At 37.3% G+C, this 15,798-nt stretch overlaps 1 protein-coding gene across 3 annotated transcripts in view; it reads right to left on the bottom strand.

Annotated features, from left to right (window-relative positions):
* LTBP1 (latent transforming growth factor beta binding protein 1) overlaps nucleotides 1–15,798 on the bottom strand; it is a 193,889-nt gene that overhangs the window by 91,047 nt on the left and 87,044 nt on the right. For all 3 annotated transcript variants that reach the window (XM_017806812.1, XM_017806813.1, XM_017806815.1), the window contains 2 exons: nucleotides 13,162–13,386; nucleotides 10,285–10,562 (listed from right to left, as the gene is read on the bottom strand). In XM_017806812.1, coding sequence (XP_017662301.1) covers nucleotides 10,285–10,562; nucleotides 13,162–13,386 — 503 coding nt within the window. The remainder of the gene's footprint in view (nucleotides 1–10,284; nucleotides 10,563–13,161; nucleotides 13,387–15,798) is intronic.

The raw sequence follows: 15,798 nt of genomic DNA, 5'->3' as shown, positions 1-15,798 counted from the left end.
TGTTTAATGTTTCTGATCAGTTACTGAAAACTGCCAAATTTAATGACAGATTCTGCTGCTCAGACACTGAAGATAACACATGTAAGATGACTAAAGTTGAAATAAGTGATGTCTGTGTTACTCCAAAGAACTCTCTCCCTCCCCATGCAAATATTCAAATTAATCATGCAATAATTTCTGAGGTCAATTGTCATTCCCCCATCAATAATTTCCTTATTCTGCTTTTTATTAAAAAGAATACTAATTTTCAGAAGCTTACAAGGTACTAATTATGTTCTTGACTTCTGCAATTTTCTTCCATTTCTCATGGTAAAGAAAGCTTAAATGTATTTCAGATGCAGATGTTAAAAAAACCAAAACATCTAAATCAGGTATAAAACTTGCCAATCAGGTATAAAATGTAATGCACAATGCACAGGAGAAGTTCACAACAGCTGCCCTTAGTAATACTTTCAAAGCAAATGCTGTTATAAATAAGCACTGCAGCAAACAATTAAAATGTGCCAAAGTGTGAATCTTCAGTACAGAGTGAATAGACTTTCCCTAATCTAACTCTGCTTTCTGACAGCATATAAACCTCTGACCCAAATGCTCACGGCCACTTAGCTTTCGGCTCAAGATAGCTGGCTCATCCTATGCCACAGGCTGTGGCCTTGCAGTTGCTTTCACTTCAACTAGTAACCTAGTCACTCTGCAGTTCAGATTATGCTGAATGCACAGGCACTGACAGCTTCCTCCAACTTTTCTAAAATTTTTCCAGTGTGCTCTTGATCACATGGGCACACATGAGCCAATGATGTTTCTGAAGCAGAGTTACTCTCTGTAGCTTCATAGTGTGACTAGTAACAGGATAGCAAGCTACCCCACATCAGGGTTCTGACTCATCAGAGGGTCCCCTCTGCATGGGGAGGGCTAGCAAGGCATCATCCCAGCCATCTTCTCTATCCCTTTCTCACAGATACTACCCCCAGGCACCTCCTGAAATATCTCTGAAACAAAGCAGCCCCAGTACACTATTTAAACATCAAACTGCAATGTGCAGCCTGCAGCAGCTCAGCACTTACTGCATGTGAAACTTAGACATCTGTCAAGGGATGTGCAAGAAGCTGGAAGCATCCTCCATCTTAGTGACAGCCACACATGTCAAAGTTTTTGGCACTACGGCAACTTAGCACAGTTATGGTGTGCCTCTGTACACCACCCATATACAGGCTACCACCACTTGTGCTTTGAGTCTCGTTTTAGGGTGACACATGAACAGCAAAAACAAGAGTGGCCAAAAAGATTCAGAAAGACTGCTCAGTTATTGTGCAACTTTAGGAGTCTATTTTCAATTGCTGTCTGCAGAGGGTCTGGTGACAAATTTTCCGATGTTGCAGGGGGTGAGAAACAGTCCTCGCCTGGATGGTTTTTGGCTGTGTTAAAGCAGCAAAGTATCTAAGCAAGTCTCACCTTCCAGATACTGGCCCAGGCTTACATTATATGAACACATCTTTCAGCTGTCTTGCACTAGACTGACCATTCCTGATCAGTCAGAGTCTGCTGAGTTGTTTCCAGAAGCAACTCTCAGCCTGGTACTTCACAAAGACTATCAAGATGCACAAATGGGGAATTCTGCACAACTCCCTCTGCTGTAGCAGCTCGGCTGTTTTGAAAACTGGAACTAGCTCTTCCAAGTGCCCCTAGCTGGATGATATACAGATTGTGCTGCAGTTCCCAGAAGCTTAAAAATCTTTCAGCTGGAGAACACTCATAATGCTTCCTCCAAGTGGCTACACTAAAACTTAGAGAATTCATATTACATCCTTAAACAATGCTGGTTTTCTCAACCTGTGTCCCAGGTGAGCATGCTCCATGAAGGACCATTTTACATTATAACCACAGCTATTCAGTTTTACTTTATAATTACAGATGCTCAGCCCTTTTCCTAGAACTGAGACTGTTTTTTCAAAGCCACTTATTGAAGTCGTACACTGTGGCTGTTATCAAGAGCCAGCTAAAGTATGTTGCACTCAACTCTTCTTCCCCCAGTGTATCTTGCTTTTACAACTCTCCTCTTTCTGAAAAAAAGTAGAAGGAATCAAGGTTGGTGCTACACCTCCCCTTAGGATCTCAGAAATGGAGCCTTTGGGCAGTGAGGCACATTACCTAAAACCCAGTGTTTCTCTTCAAGGTCAAAAGCCTCAAGGACACATTCCAGCAGTTCACATGTGTCAAGGCAAGATTCCACTAACCTGAGAGCCAACATTGCATCATGAACTGGCACTTTTTTCCGCCCCCCCAGAATAGAAAAGGTGTCATTTAATAGTAATAAATTAAAAACATAAAAAGTAAAGAAGGATGGGAGAAAAATAAAGTAGTGGAGGAGGAGGAAGATGAACTGAAGCCTACTTATAGTTTAGGTGTGGTGCTACAGCATTTGCACTCTACCAAAAATCATGATCTCTGTGGTCATAACTTTTTCAAATTTCCATATAAAAACCATGAGCAAAAATAAGGATGCCAAAGTCTGAGTCATCTGGCAATTGTAGTTTGTAGTCCTGTCAGTAAAAACTGGCAATGATTAAAGCTGCTGCTCCCACTGCCTCTATGGTGAATTAAAGCTTGAAGAATCAATGATAATTTGGTTAACATCCAGATCATTGTAGAAACTGGCCAGTGAGAAAAAGCAACTGCCACATGGGACTCCCAGTGCTGTAAGATCTGTGTAATTTTGGAGCTATGTATCAGAAAACATGACTGCTCTGCAGAGTCCTAATCCAAGCAGAAACAAAGAGTTCTTCTACGCCTAGTAAACCCTGATTTTTCTGATACATCTAATAGTGCTTCAGATACTCTCAACGCTCAAGTCACTGCACAGTTTCCTAGCCCGCCGCATTTTCTTAAGGTACTCTCCCCCTTTCATAACCCTTAAGCATCTATGAACTGAAGTTCTGTTTCTACAGGTCTCAAAAACTTTTATAGGCAATTTCTATCCACTTAAAAAGTCTTACCCACTTCCTATTACCAAGAAGAACTCATTGGTTTTTCAGCCAGTCTTTTCCAGTCTCTGAGTCACAAATGACTGGAAACATCACTTTGGGGAATTCACAACTATTTTTTAGTTTATCTGACCATTCAACACAACTCCAACACACACAAACAAAAGCCTAAAATAAGCAGGAAAGCTAAACAGGCATACAGCTTGACTGTCCATGAAGATAATGCCATTCCCTAAGCTTAGGTTTACACCTTTCTGTCAATCATCTTACATATACTTTAAACTAATCTAGTCTGTATTCCTGAGGGGTCCTGGAAAAGAGAACAGATTTTCATGAATGGTATCTCTGTCACAAGCTTACTCGATCAGAAGGCAAAGAAGTCATGAAGGTTTCGTATAAAAGAGTCCAACTGTGCTGAAAGAGGCTCAGCAGTAGCAGCAGTATGATGCACACATGGTACTGCTATAAAACAAAGTTTTTCCTGGGTAAAGAGCTCACAGACACTGAAAGTATTGTTTCGAATCCACATATTTTTCCCCATGCGTGCCTGGGCTTCTATGCCAATATTTTATATAACTGAAGGAAGTACTGAATATTCCCACTGGAAGACTGAAATTCTGGCTGACCCTGTGCTGGTGCACGAAGGCCACCCCAAGCCACATCACCTCTTTATTACTCTGTCCAGATTACAGCCTCTGCCCCATCTCCACAGTCTTGGAGTGCTAACAGTTGTGTACTGCCACCACGGTTTCATGTGTTTTCCAATGCCAAGGGAAAATGAAGGATTATATCCTTGAAATCCCTCTGCTAAGGCAGTAGAGGAAATTTATTCTGTGAAGTGCAGTAGGGAGCCCAGTCTGGCAATTAGTCTCAGGGCAACCACAGAGGATTTTGGCCAGGGGACCACAACATTTCCTGGGACTCAGACACCTGCGTGACCCATCCACAAATCCCTGTCACAAGCTGTTAGTTAAAACCACAATACAGGCATAAATAAAGGGGTGTCATATGATTAACTATGATTGAAATTGATAGGTGCTTTGCCTGAGTTAATAGCTAATGACTCCGGGATTCAGCTCAAAAGACTGTATTTCACATACCACAATAGGAGAAGTGAATGGATACACTGTTTAACTTTCTGTAAACTATTCAACAGGCACAGACCTCGGATTCTTGCTTCTTTTTTTTTTTCCTATAGGCACGACAAACAGAGTAAGAAACCTCAAACTTAGTAAACTGCATTACTGAAACCATTAACGAACAAACTTAATTAGCTTACTGACCAGCTGAATGACAGGTTGTTACAAATGAAGAGTATTATCCCATGTACCACTGGCTCACTAACAGGCATTGTCTCATAAGCAGAGGAGAGAAACTTAAATATTTCCAGACTTTCTAGAAGAACTGGTAAAGAATTTGTTTTGGCTTAAACAGAACATTCTTCATAGGCAACTAAAAATTATCCAGCTTCCTTCTATTTGAGTAATTAAAACAGTGTTTGGAGTTTTTGGTATCTGATACATCTTTAATCTTCTGATATTTCAGAGTATTGATCTTGCAAAGAAACTACTGCGAATGAAGCATTAATCCTGGAAATGAATCCACACCAATTTCTGACAGTCTATTTGTTTAAGAACTTCAGAAGCCAAACCATGAGCTTCAAGGAATTCCAGACAGTTATTTTATTTTATGAGATGGTATTTTTGAGACTGTTCTAAAGAAAAAAGGTTTTAAAAGTGCTCTAAGAGAACAAGTACCAGTATGAAGTACAAAACCGTATAATTTTTCCTGCCTAAAGAATATAAATAGGAAAGTTCATTTCATACAGCTGTCACAAAATGAAAATACCTGAAATTTACCTCCATAGGAAATGTTTTGTTAAATCTCAAGTTCAACAGGAATACTTATACAGTTGAATGAATAACTTCAAATGGCATATTACTACTGTAATCACCTTTGCAGTATATACACTATGATCATGTTGCATACAGCAGTATCAATATGTTAGGTTAGGCATTAGGAGCTATCAACACGTTTTTGATTTCTAACTCAAAAACTTTGCTGCCTTTGTTTAATATTTCCCATTTGAAAAACTCATCAATTATCTAAGTCCAGTTCCTAAACACTTTATGTATATTCTCAAAGTTAAGTACCCGATCAGCATATGCCCTTGGTTGAATAAGGTTATGTAAACGCTTAATGATTTGCAGTCAGAATCTTTACCATGATACAAGTTGGTAATTTCTGACCTTTTCCAGCTGCCACCAGTCACTTGGCTTATTTTGTATTCTACCAAGTCTGACAGCAGACAGAAGTGTGTTGCTCAAACAAAACCAAATGTTTCCTGTAAAAGACATTACTGAAACACAGTATTAAATAAACCATTTCCACAGAAATTTATCCCACTTGAGATGCTGATTAACTAACATCTGTTGATCAGGCATGCTAAGCAGCATTTGAAACACATTTGAACACATATGTGCACTGAAAAATGGACAGCCTTTGTAATTTTCAGTAAAGTCTTTCCTAGTGTTTACCATTAACGTTATTTAACTTAATTAAAACAATTAATCTATCAAGATGTGCTTCTATTGTCTGCTATAGGTGTCATATTGTGATTTGATTCCTAACCATAGGAAAACACATGTATATACTTAGTTAACACTTCAAAGTGGTCTTAAGGGGTGAGAAAAGCAGTGCTTAACCATCTCTATATGAAGTTTGACAGATAGCAGGCATCTGCATTCTTTTCTTGACTTAAATGCAAAGTCACCATATGCAAAATCAACAGGACTCAAGAATATCAATACAATCTTTACTAGATGCACCACTGACACTGTATAAGTTTTTTAGAAAATAAGATATTCTGTGTCTAAGGTATTTTTGTTAGAATTAAAATAAAAATCTGCAGAAAAAAAGAAGATAAACATAATCTCCCTTATTTACTTGCTTTTTAAATACGACCTAGAAAATCAGTGGTCTAAGATGACCAATGCCTTGGATTTCAGAAATAAAGGACTACATGGCTGTAAAACATCTTTCAGGACAAGTCTCCATGTCCAGTCTCCAGCTTTTGAAGGCACCATAACATATAGTGCTCTCCAGAAATTTATTGTTTTCCATCTTAAGTGGGATTTCAGTCCTACTGCTTCCACTGTGTTCATTTCCCAACTTCAAGTCTCTATGTTCTCTGCATTATTTTCTATATAACAAGGTGCAAGTTTAGGTAAAGGTTTGTTTCCTATATCTTTATGACAACAGAAAGTTCCTGCCCTGCAGCTTAACTGTTAGTTTATGATATACCTTGCAAAAATATTTCTGGTACTAGGAAAGCCATACTTTTGTATGTGAGATATCATAGTAAGCTATCATGTGACATGGTAAGCTACCCTGGAGCAATCACCATTAACATATTCTAGAGGAGAAATAATTGCTAAGCATTTCACTAGAGAAAAGAGAGGCAGCCAAGAAAAGTGAACTGACTTAAGTACAAAAGAGAACCATCCAAAACACTATTTTTCTTATATTATTTTTTAAAAATTCAAATATTAATACCACTTTTATAGTTCTCTTTCCACTTTACTTACCAGTGCTGAGAACACTTCAGAAAACAGTCACAATTAAGCAACACATACATACACGTGTATATGTATTTATGAAAACATGTGTCTTTATTTATCTATTCTAATCAAACTAGGAAATTTCATTCCTCTAGCCCCTCTCTGTCCTCTAAGCTTGTAGACTGACATCTTTTCACACATCTTTTACTAGCCTCTTCTCACCATTGCTGCCTTTGGTTACAGTCAGCTAAGTGATACTACAGACAGCTAAGTGAATAGAAGGTCTAGAAGAATTTCTATGTCTAATTAAAAGTCACCGGAGGCCTGATGACATGACTAGATTCTTTAACTATCTGTACCATAACGTCCTCTGAGCTTCAGTTCAACGTAGCTCCAGTTGCTCACTTTAATAGTATGCATTCAGTTGGAAATTCACTGCAGAAAACACAGTGTTGGAATTTGAGTATAGCGACTATCCTACTGTTTTTGAATGAAATACATTAAGGGAATTTAACTAAGGTGGGGTGAGAAAGAATGTGCTGGGAGATGAAAAATATTCCACGGAAGGTTGTGAGAAAAACCTCAGAGCACTATAATCAAAGGACCTGTAATTGAAGAGCAGCTGAAATTTGAGGAAGAAGGAGAGAACGAGAGATGGAGAGAAACATAGAATGGCAGAAGTTAACACATTCACACAAAACCACGAAAGAGATTCTGATACTTTTTTAATCTTGTGCTTTTAGCCTGGATCAGAGTCTTTACTAACTTGGTTGATTTGCTTACAAGAGGCCACACACATATCCTTCCATCAATCTGCTCTATACACAGTAAATTCATCTCTGATCCCAGGATATTTAATAAAACATTTCTGAAGCCAAGTACACAATCCACCCTGCAAAAAAATGTATAAAAACCGATGATTGTTGAACAAAGTATGGATATCAAAATCATCCAGCATCGACTCCAGAAAGGACTTGCAACACATTGTTCCTAATAGAGAAACCTCAATTTAGTATCTCATCTGAACAGATAAAGAGAACCCTCAAATATAGCAAAGCAAATATGAAGGAAACAAAAAAAACTAATTCTTTTAGAATAGATCTATTTAAAAGTAAAAAAAATTAAGCGTTTTTCCCAGTTCAAGGTATATTTAACATACAAATAAATAATATGCACTGCCTGAGTGCAGAAAAAACAACATTTCAGATTCAAATTTGAATAGTCGACAAGTCACTTAGATCTATATGTATGGCAAGGTCTTAAATGAATGCTCTACAAAATGCCATCCTAGAACTCCAATTCTAAATTGATCCATTAAATTACAAAACAAAAGGCATATCTGAAATCCTTACTATGCTCTTCTTCAAGACTGACATTGAAAGGATCGATGAAATCTGTAAAAAATGAGAACATGCCCTATTCTAAAGTAGGAGGCACTACCCTTTCTTGAGAGCACTGCAAAGACACATTTTTCCAGGGGAATACTGAAAAAAAAATTATCAAAATTGGTGACTAAGCATTTAGTAGGATTGCAAGTCAGACATGAGGGCAATGGAAGCATATTTTCCCTTTTCTCCTCCTTTAAAAGGAGCAAGCTACTGTCTTCCAGAGAGTGATGAGTAAATTTTAGTTTTAAAACCATTGTAATGTGAGGGACAGGCATAGGACACAAAGTTTTGGTATGTCATTCAAAATGCCTCGCTTATGCATGCCTCAGAAACAACACACGGGAAATGATCAAGCATGAGAGGTAGGAGATAAAAGACAGAGCACCTATTGCCAAGTGTAAGACCAAGGAAGGAATTTTGGATTCCTCTCTATATGAGTACAAATAGAACTACAAATAGATACTAAACAACTATTAATTATCATAATTATTTCCAGATTTTTATGATTGTGCATCATAATGCCATGTTAGATTGCTCATTCTTAGGAAACAGAGAGAAATGGTTGTTTGACACAGGCCCTGCTTCATTTTGTCATGTGAAATCCACGAACTTTCTTTTGAACATGTGCTTCAATAGCTGTCAAAGAAAAAATTGAAGGTTTTACTATTCCTTACACAGACAAGCACAAAGAGCTCATCAGCGTAAATTAATTGTAGATCCCAAATCAAGCATTCGAGAATTAGTGAATACTAGCCTATAACATTCCATACTCAAACTTAACTCTGGTGTTTTAGAAACATTTTCGGTGCATTATGACATTTAAATTTGCTTCTTCCACAGCATTTTTCAGAATGAATTATTTGCCATTGCCCTCATGAGATGGTCTAGCATGGTCTAGTGGGGGGCGTTGGGACTAGATGATCTTTAAGGTCCCTTCCAACCCCTTAACATTCTATGATTCCAGAAGGTAACTGCTATCACTACTTACCATCTGACGACTACACTACATTGCCATCACCCAGGTCTGACAGCATCCTGCTTCTACTCCTGTCTGTTCCCCATTACTGCTCCTTTCTAAAGTCTCTTTCTTGCCCATTTGTGAGTCAGGGAGTGAGGTCTCTTCTTTCTTTTTTTTTTTTTTTTTTTTTTTAAATTGGGGGCCAGGGTGTTGCACGCTGCTTAAGAGCCTTTAAAAAATTTCAGTGACAGCTCAAAGAAACAGCTAGAAGATACACTTGTAAAGGGCACTTTGCTGTAGTCCAGCATTTCAGGGAAGATGGGTGCCATCCCTCTGAGGGGAAGGCAGACCATGGTGAAATCTTTGGATAATTTTGCTGCCAACATCTTACAAATGTTTGTGGAATATACTGAAAATAGATATAATTTCAGATGTTTGAAAATTGGCTAACTTTGGGTACATATTACTGGAAGGACTGAAAGCAGAGTGGCATTTGTGATAAATTTAAAATTCAAATCTTCAATTATAAAGTTGTAATTTTTTAGCCTGAGAAAAACAACATATTTATTCTCTAACATTGCCTCCCAAAACAAGTGATTTTTCTGAAACCTCTCACAAAATTTCAGTCTGAGGCACACATTCAGCTTAAAAACACTGAATCTGAAAAGTTAAATTTCAGCATGGTGATAAGCAATAAATAACAGGATTTTACTAACTTTTTAACAGTCTCTTCACATATCCTTATCATCTCAGTGTATATTTAAATATATATGCAAAAATAAAACTGTGTATCTTGTGAAAATGCTTTTAGGAGCTGAAAGAAGATACACAATTTTGGATAGTTATATGCAAAACCTGATGGGGTATTGGGGTTTTTCTACCCCATTCAATGGTCATATTTCAACAGATTCAAAACATTACCCTACAATACTGTAAAACACATAGAGATGCTGAATAGGAATTTCCATAAAAATGGCAACTGCTTAAAAAATACTGGTTGTTGAGATATATATGCAAAAAGACTCATTAAACCAAAGGACAGGAAAAACTGTGGAAAATGGTGTAACCTTAGTTGTTCAATCAGGGAAGTTAGAGATTGGATTTAAGTCATGGGGTTTTTTTTAATTTGGAGAAATAGCTTATAAATGGAGAAGCTGTGGCTAGAATAACTGAAATCAAAATGTCAGGAATCCAAGACTGTTGAAAATAAAGACAGTAGCTTGAAGGAGAAAGAGGTTCAGAAAAATTTTGTAAGAATTTTACATTCTCAAAATAATTTTCTTTCAGAAAACAATGTCAAATGTGTCCTTTCCCAGCAATTGGTGAATTTTTTTTCATTCTTTTATAATATTGTTTTAAAGCTACCTGTCTTAAAAGCCTTAGCAAACATTTCTTACCTGCGTCCCAACAGTCTCCTGAAAGCAGCGCCCAAGCTGAGTTTTAACTGAAACAGGAAACATATGAGGAATGGGTTGTTGATTTGTGTAAGTTGTATGTCCTTTCTGGGTCTTCTGATATGGAAGACCTTGGTAAGAGACCTGTGGATGTACTGGCTGAGGTACTTTCGCTTTTTGTCCTGTTGATGTGCTGTCAATTCTTGAAACTTGATGGATCTGAACTGAGGCTTCTGGGGGATGTTTCACATGGATATTCACTATGTTAGGAGGGAACTTCACTAAAATAATTGAAGGAAAAACATATAAAAAAATTGGTAATAAAATATGTGAAAAATATATCTTAGGCACCTCTAAGACATTTCTTTTTTGTACATCAGAATTTTTACAGAGTGCCTTAAAGCAACTGAAATATAAATGAAGACCAAATTTGAGGGTTAGAGGGAAGGCTGAAAGAATGCATAGAGCCTCACTAACAAAGCAAGAAAATGAAAACTCTTCACACAGGAAAGAACAACATTATAAGATTGTAAAGACTGCTACATAAACATGGATGTCCAAATTGGCTGGTCTGACATTAATATTTGTGGTCATACTGTGTAATAAGAATCCCATTCAAAGTTCCAGAATTCAAACTCTACTGAGTTATTTTTGGATATATAGTAAGTTTTATTTTCTTTTTCAGATCCATCATCTTTCTCTGGAACACAGAAAAAGCTTCAGATTTCAACCCTTCACCTTTATGTACCTGCCAAGTCCTGAGATTGCCCCTGCAAGAGTTGCCAGCATCTGAACCATCTAAAATCACCACTCCCTTTGTTGAACTTTGAATTCAGGGTTTGGCAGATAAAGACGGAGGAAATTATTTTCAGATACTTCCATTTTTAAATACAGTTGTAGTTTTAAGTCTGGGTATGTAGACTGAGACCCTCCAGTCAATGTAACCTGCACAGAAGTGCTTATGACCGTTAGGCCTCTTTTCACTGGAGCACAAAATGCCCTTTAAAGATGTAATTCAAATTATTACTGGAGTGGGCAGGGAGAAGAGGTGTGTAAAAAGTTTTATAGTTTGTAAGCTGCATAACAAAGTTAGCGTTTCCTGTGTCTGGGTCAGTCTCCCATGTCATACATTTTTATGTATGAAGAGGAATCCCTTCAACTAGTTTCTCTAGCTGCTAAATTTAAAAAATATCTTAGACCTCAAAAGAAATCACTAATTGCTCTACTTTAATCTATCAATCCAACCAGAGATGTTCAGATGCTGAAAATTTAGGCTGGGTCCTCCCATGCAGAATTACTACCACAATCCTCTCTGGGTCTAGGATCACTGCCTAGATGCGTTGATTTTTATTCCTGCCAGCCATTTCAGGATTGTTTTATTATTTCCTTTAAAGAAATGAAATGTTCCTCTCTCAACAATCCAACATTCTCATTTGTGCATAGAAAGAGAAGAAAAGGCATTGTGACTGCTAATGGTTCCTATGAGGACTTGAAGGTCTGATTCAAGAGATCAGACTCTTTAGCAATGAGAAACCTATTGTGCATTTTAAGGGAGGAACTCTAGATCTGAAAAACAACTGCATCTTAAAAATTTGGTTTTTATGGTCCACCATATTGTCTAAAACTATTTCATCTGTAATTACACAGGCACAGAAATATATTGCTGCTCTGCTAAATGTTTAGGTAATTATAGTCTCTTCTTCTGATCGAGCAGATACTCAAAAGTACTTGTAAAATACTGCGTTTCCAGGATACTGTCAACACTTCCTTCACAGCTATGTCACTTTCTGAAAACAGAATTACTACATTAGATTATATTTATCACAAACATATAAATAGTTTGGCTTGTTTTAGCAAAGTTATTCAGGAAATAGTTGCCAGCAACTGAGTCTCCTCACATCTTTACCTATTTATTTTGCTTTTATTCAGAGGTACCAACCTTGGAGAGCTAATTGTAAAATTAACCTTGACAAAAAAAAAAAAAAAACGGAAAAAAATCAAGCTGACTATTCAAACCAACAAAAAAACGTCACGTTATTTCATATGTTGTGAATCTGAGTTGCAGGGGTCTCTCCATATAGACAGGATCCCACCCAGATAAAATGCTACCTACTGTCATAGGACATACAAGAGAACAAATTCAACACTTCTCTTCAAAGTCATTAGAACGTGTCACCTCACCAAAAAAGTACTAAGGAAAACAGAATCTGAAGCTGAATGAACTTTCTTTGGGCAATATTTGATTAACATGATCGATTTCCTTGTTTCTTATCTTCTGCCTTCTTCACAGCATTAGCAGTACGAAAATCTTACCCTTTTTTAAGTTATATTTTTCTTTGACCTGGAAAGAATGTTCTATTTAACTGAATCATATCACGGCCTACCTACACTAAAAAGTTCATTACAAAATTAACTTATAGGACTCTGCCAAATTATATAAGATTAACATGGATTGTATTTTTAGTTTTACATTAGATTTAAATTTCTGTTATGTTGAAAAGCATTGTCTCTTCTCTCCATTAGTAATCATGGAATGACCTGCAACTCTCTGTCTAGGTATACTGCAATTTATGGACTCTGTTCAGCCACAACCATTATCTTTTTGAACAGGTCTACACTTCTGGAAGAAACCACCTTGACTCTGCAATCTGTATTAAATTGCACCGTAAGGCAAAGTAAATTAACTTAAAAACTCTTTTCAATACCACTATTATTTCTTAGTGCTTCAGTCATCGAGCAAAATATGTTCCAGCCATTCTGGTAAGCTCACGATTTAAGTTGTGGTGTCAATCTCCAGTACAGGTAGGTGTATCACTATTGTTACTAGCTGAATACCCAAAGCTAGTTAAAGGAAAAAATATTTAACAAAGAAGAAGTTACCTTTTACACCTTGTTGTCCAGACATCGTCAGTGGTAAAGTATGAGTAGAATGGATAACTTGTGATCCTACAGCCTTGTTCACCTGTTGCGGGTGATGGTAGTGTTTTGGAGAACTGGCAGTCTGCACAGGGATCTGACAAAGTTTACCAGTGTAATTAGGAGGGCACTGGCATTTATCTCTAGAACTACACTGGCCTCCATTCATGCATGGAAGATGGCAAATCACTGAAACAAAAACAGAAAGAAAAATTTTGTTAATGAGTTTAACTTTAGTATTGTCTGACCACATACCACAGAAAAGTTGAGGAGGAAAGGAATAAGGCTGGAGGCCTTTGTTCTTCTGACATTTGAGGAATGACTATCCATCTTTTAGTTGCTCTGTAGTAGAACCGTTTCCCTTCCCCTCCTTGAGACTTCTATCTGGTTTTCACCTTCCTTCCATCACAAACCCTCCTTCTGAACTCTGCCTTGTTCTCATCTTCTTTGCATGCCAAAGCACATTCTTCCCTTAGCTATCCCAGCTATTTTATTTCATTATGCTATTAAGCAAGACACTAAATTAATATGGTGCCTGGCTACACCTCTTATTCACGCTTCAGTACAGGTACTCTTACTTTGTCAGCCTCCCATTTCTGAAAATCCTGGACCACTTACATTTCCCTGGAAGACTTGGAAAAAAACTCATCAGAGCATAGACAGTACTGGGGATAAATTTTCCACTTTCACTTTAAGCCTTGGTTGTTCTCTAGAAAACTATTTCTCACTGAGTATCTGAATTTTTGTTTAACATTTCTCTCTCAGATAAAAGAAGCTAATTTGCAACCACCCATGAAGATCATAAAAATATCAAGAGATTCTACTCAAATGATTTCAGAAAAAAATTCCAAAGTACTAAAATATAAAGACTCCAATATAAAGACAAGGGTAATTACTTCTGTGCCAGCTAGCACTTGCACATCTACACCAACATAAATTATGAGATGAAACATAAAAAATGTCAACATCAAATGAAAACTATTTCTTAACTCAGAGATACAAACAGTAACAGGCATGGTTCAGTACTTCTAAAAATATGATGTAGGACTTTATAATGAATCACAATCTAGCTGAGCTGTCAGCATTTTCAAAAATTAAATGATGTGAAAACAATAGGAAAAATACCATAAGTTTTTGTTCAAGACAAAGTAAGGCCATTTTTTCAAAAATCAAATATTACTTGAGAAATAATATAGAGTATCCATTTGTCAGATTTAACATAAAGTCTGACTTTTGAGAATAAATTAATTAAAATATTTACAGTAATCATGGCATTTCGCTGGATTGGTATTGCTCGGTCTATAGTGAATTATCACAAAAATGAGAAACTGTAGATAATGCAAGGTAATTAAGAACCTAGTGCTCATTATTCCCAGTGCTGTTACCTCTGGACAACCATGTACTATTACTAGTGTGAATACCATAGAAGGTCAGTATTGGAAAAGGAACCTGGGTGTTGTGTGTCACAAGAAGACAAAGTAAGACGCTCAGCAACCCAAGGAGTTCCAACCTAGCTGTGTAATTCCCTTGGCCCAGGAAGTGTGCTCAAGAAACAGCACAATCAACCTGGCCCGTCACAGATGGTGCCTGATTGCCAGATAAGGCCACGAACAAATGTAAACAGTCAGAACTGTTTTTCCAATGTGCTCTGCAAATGTATATTTAATATTTTTCTTCTCTTATCTCGTATTTTAAATTCACATAAACTGACTGAAAGTACTTCAAGCTGTAGGACTGTGCTAGCAGGCCTTGTTGATGCTGGAAGGCTGTCCACGCCAGCGCAAGCCTCACTTTTTTGGGTCCCAATCCATGTTGGGACTTTATCTAAGTGTATAAAAGATGTCCTTACAGAACTGCTGTTACTTCAGGGCAAAATGAAGGGAGGTCAACCCCTGAAGTAACTAAAGCATGACAGCTCTCTCTCTCTCGCTCTCTCTCTGGCACCATTTCTTCCTGAGCAGCCACAAACAAGCGGATGTGCTGTACTGGAGACATCATAAAAAGAATTTCAGTACTTTTAAAGATGTGCCTGAGCAAGGTTGAACACTAAGGTGTTTTTTCTGCAAAAGTAACATCACATAATGAAACAGTGCAAAATAGCATTAAGGGGGGAGCAGTTTGGTGTTTGAATAAAGTGCATTGAAACAGAGGCAAACAGGAATAGTCTCCCTGTGGAATTCATTGAGTGCAAGAAGTCTAACCCATAGATTTTCTTCTCGCCCTCTCCAGCCTCAAGGCAACAAGGTAACATGCAAAATATATATTTTAAATAATATAAGTATACCCAGTATTTCCACCAAAAATAAATTAGTTTCTTCTGACCTCCTGTTCCTATAAAGCAGGTGGTAGCTAGAAGGCCAAGTTGTGTAGGTATCTCTGCATTACAGGGCACTCTTCAGGCACTCCTCTCCTGCAGTAGTCCACTGGGTATTGAATGAATGGACATGTCAAAAGCTTTGCTTAAAGCAAAACGTTTGTGCTAAAAATACTGAGAAGGAAGATGCCAATAGAAAAGAGTGTGTCCATTCCCTTTTCATAACTGGCAAACAGTTGTGTGGATATTCACACAAATAACTTGTGCAAATAAGTGGAAACGAATAA

This window comes from Lepidothrix coronata, unplaced genomic scaffold (genome assembly GCF_001604755.1).
Source record: "Lepidothrix coronata isolate B3197 unplaced genomic scaffold, Lepidothrix_coronata-1.0 Scaffold16, whole genome shotgun sequence".
In the NCBI taxonomy this organism is placed as follows: Eukaryota; Metazoa; Chordata; class Aves; order Passeriformes; family Pipridae; genus Lepidothrix; species Lepidothrix coronata.
Note: the sequence above shows the minus strand (reverse complement) of the source record. Positions and strands in the feature narration are given on the sequence as shown.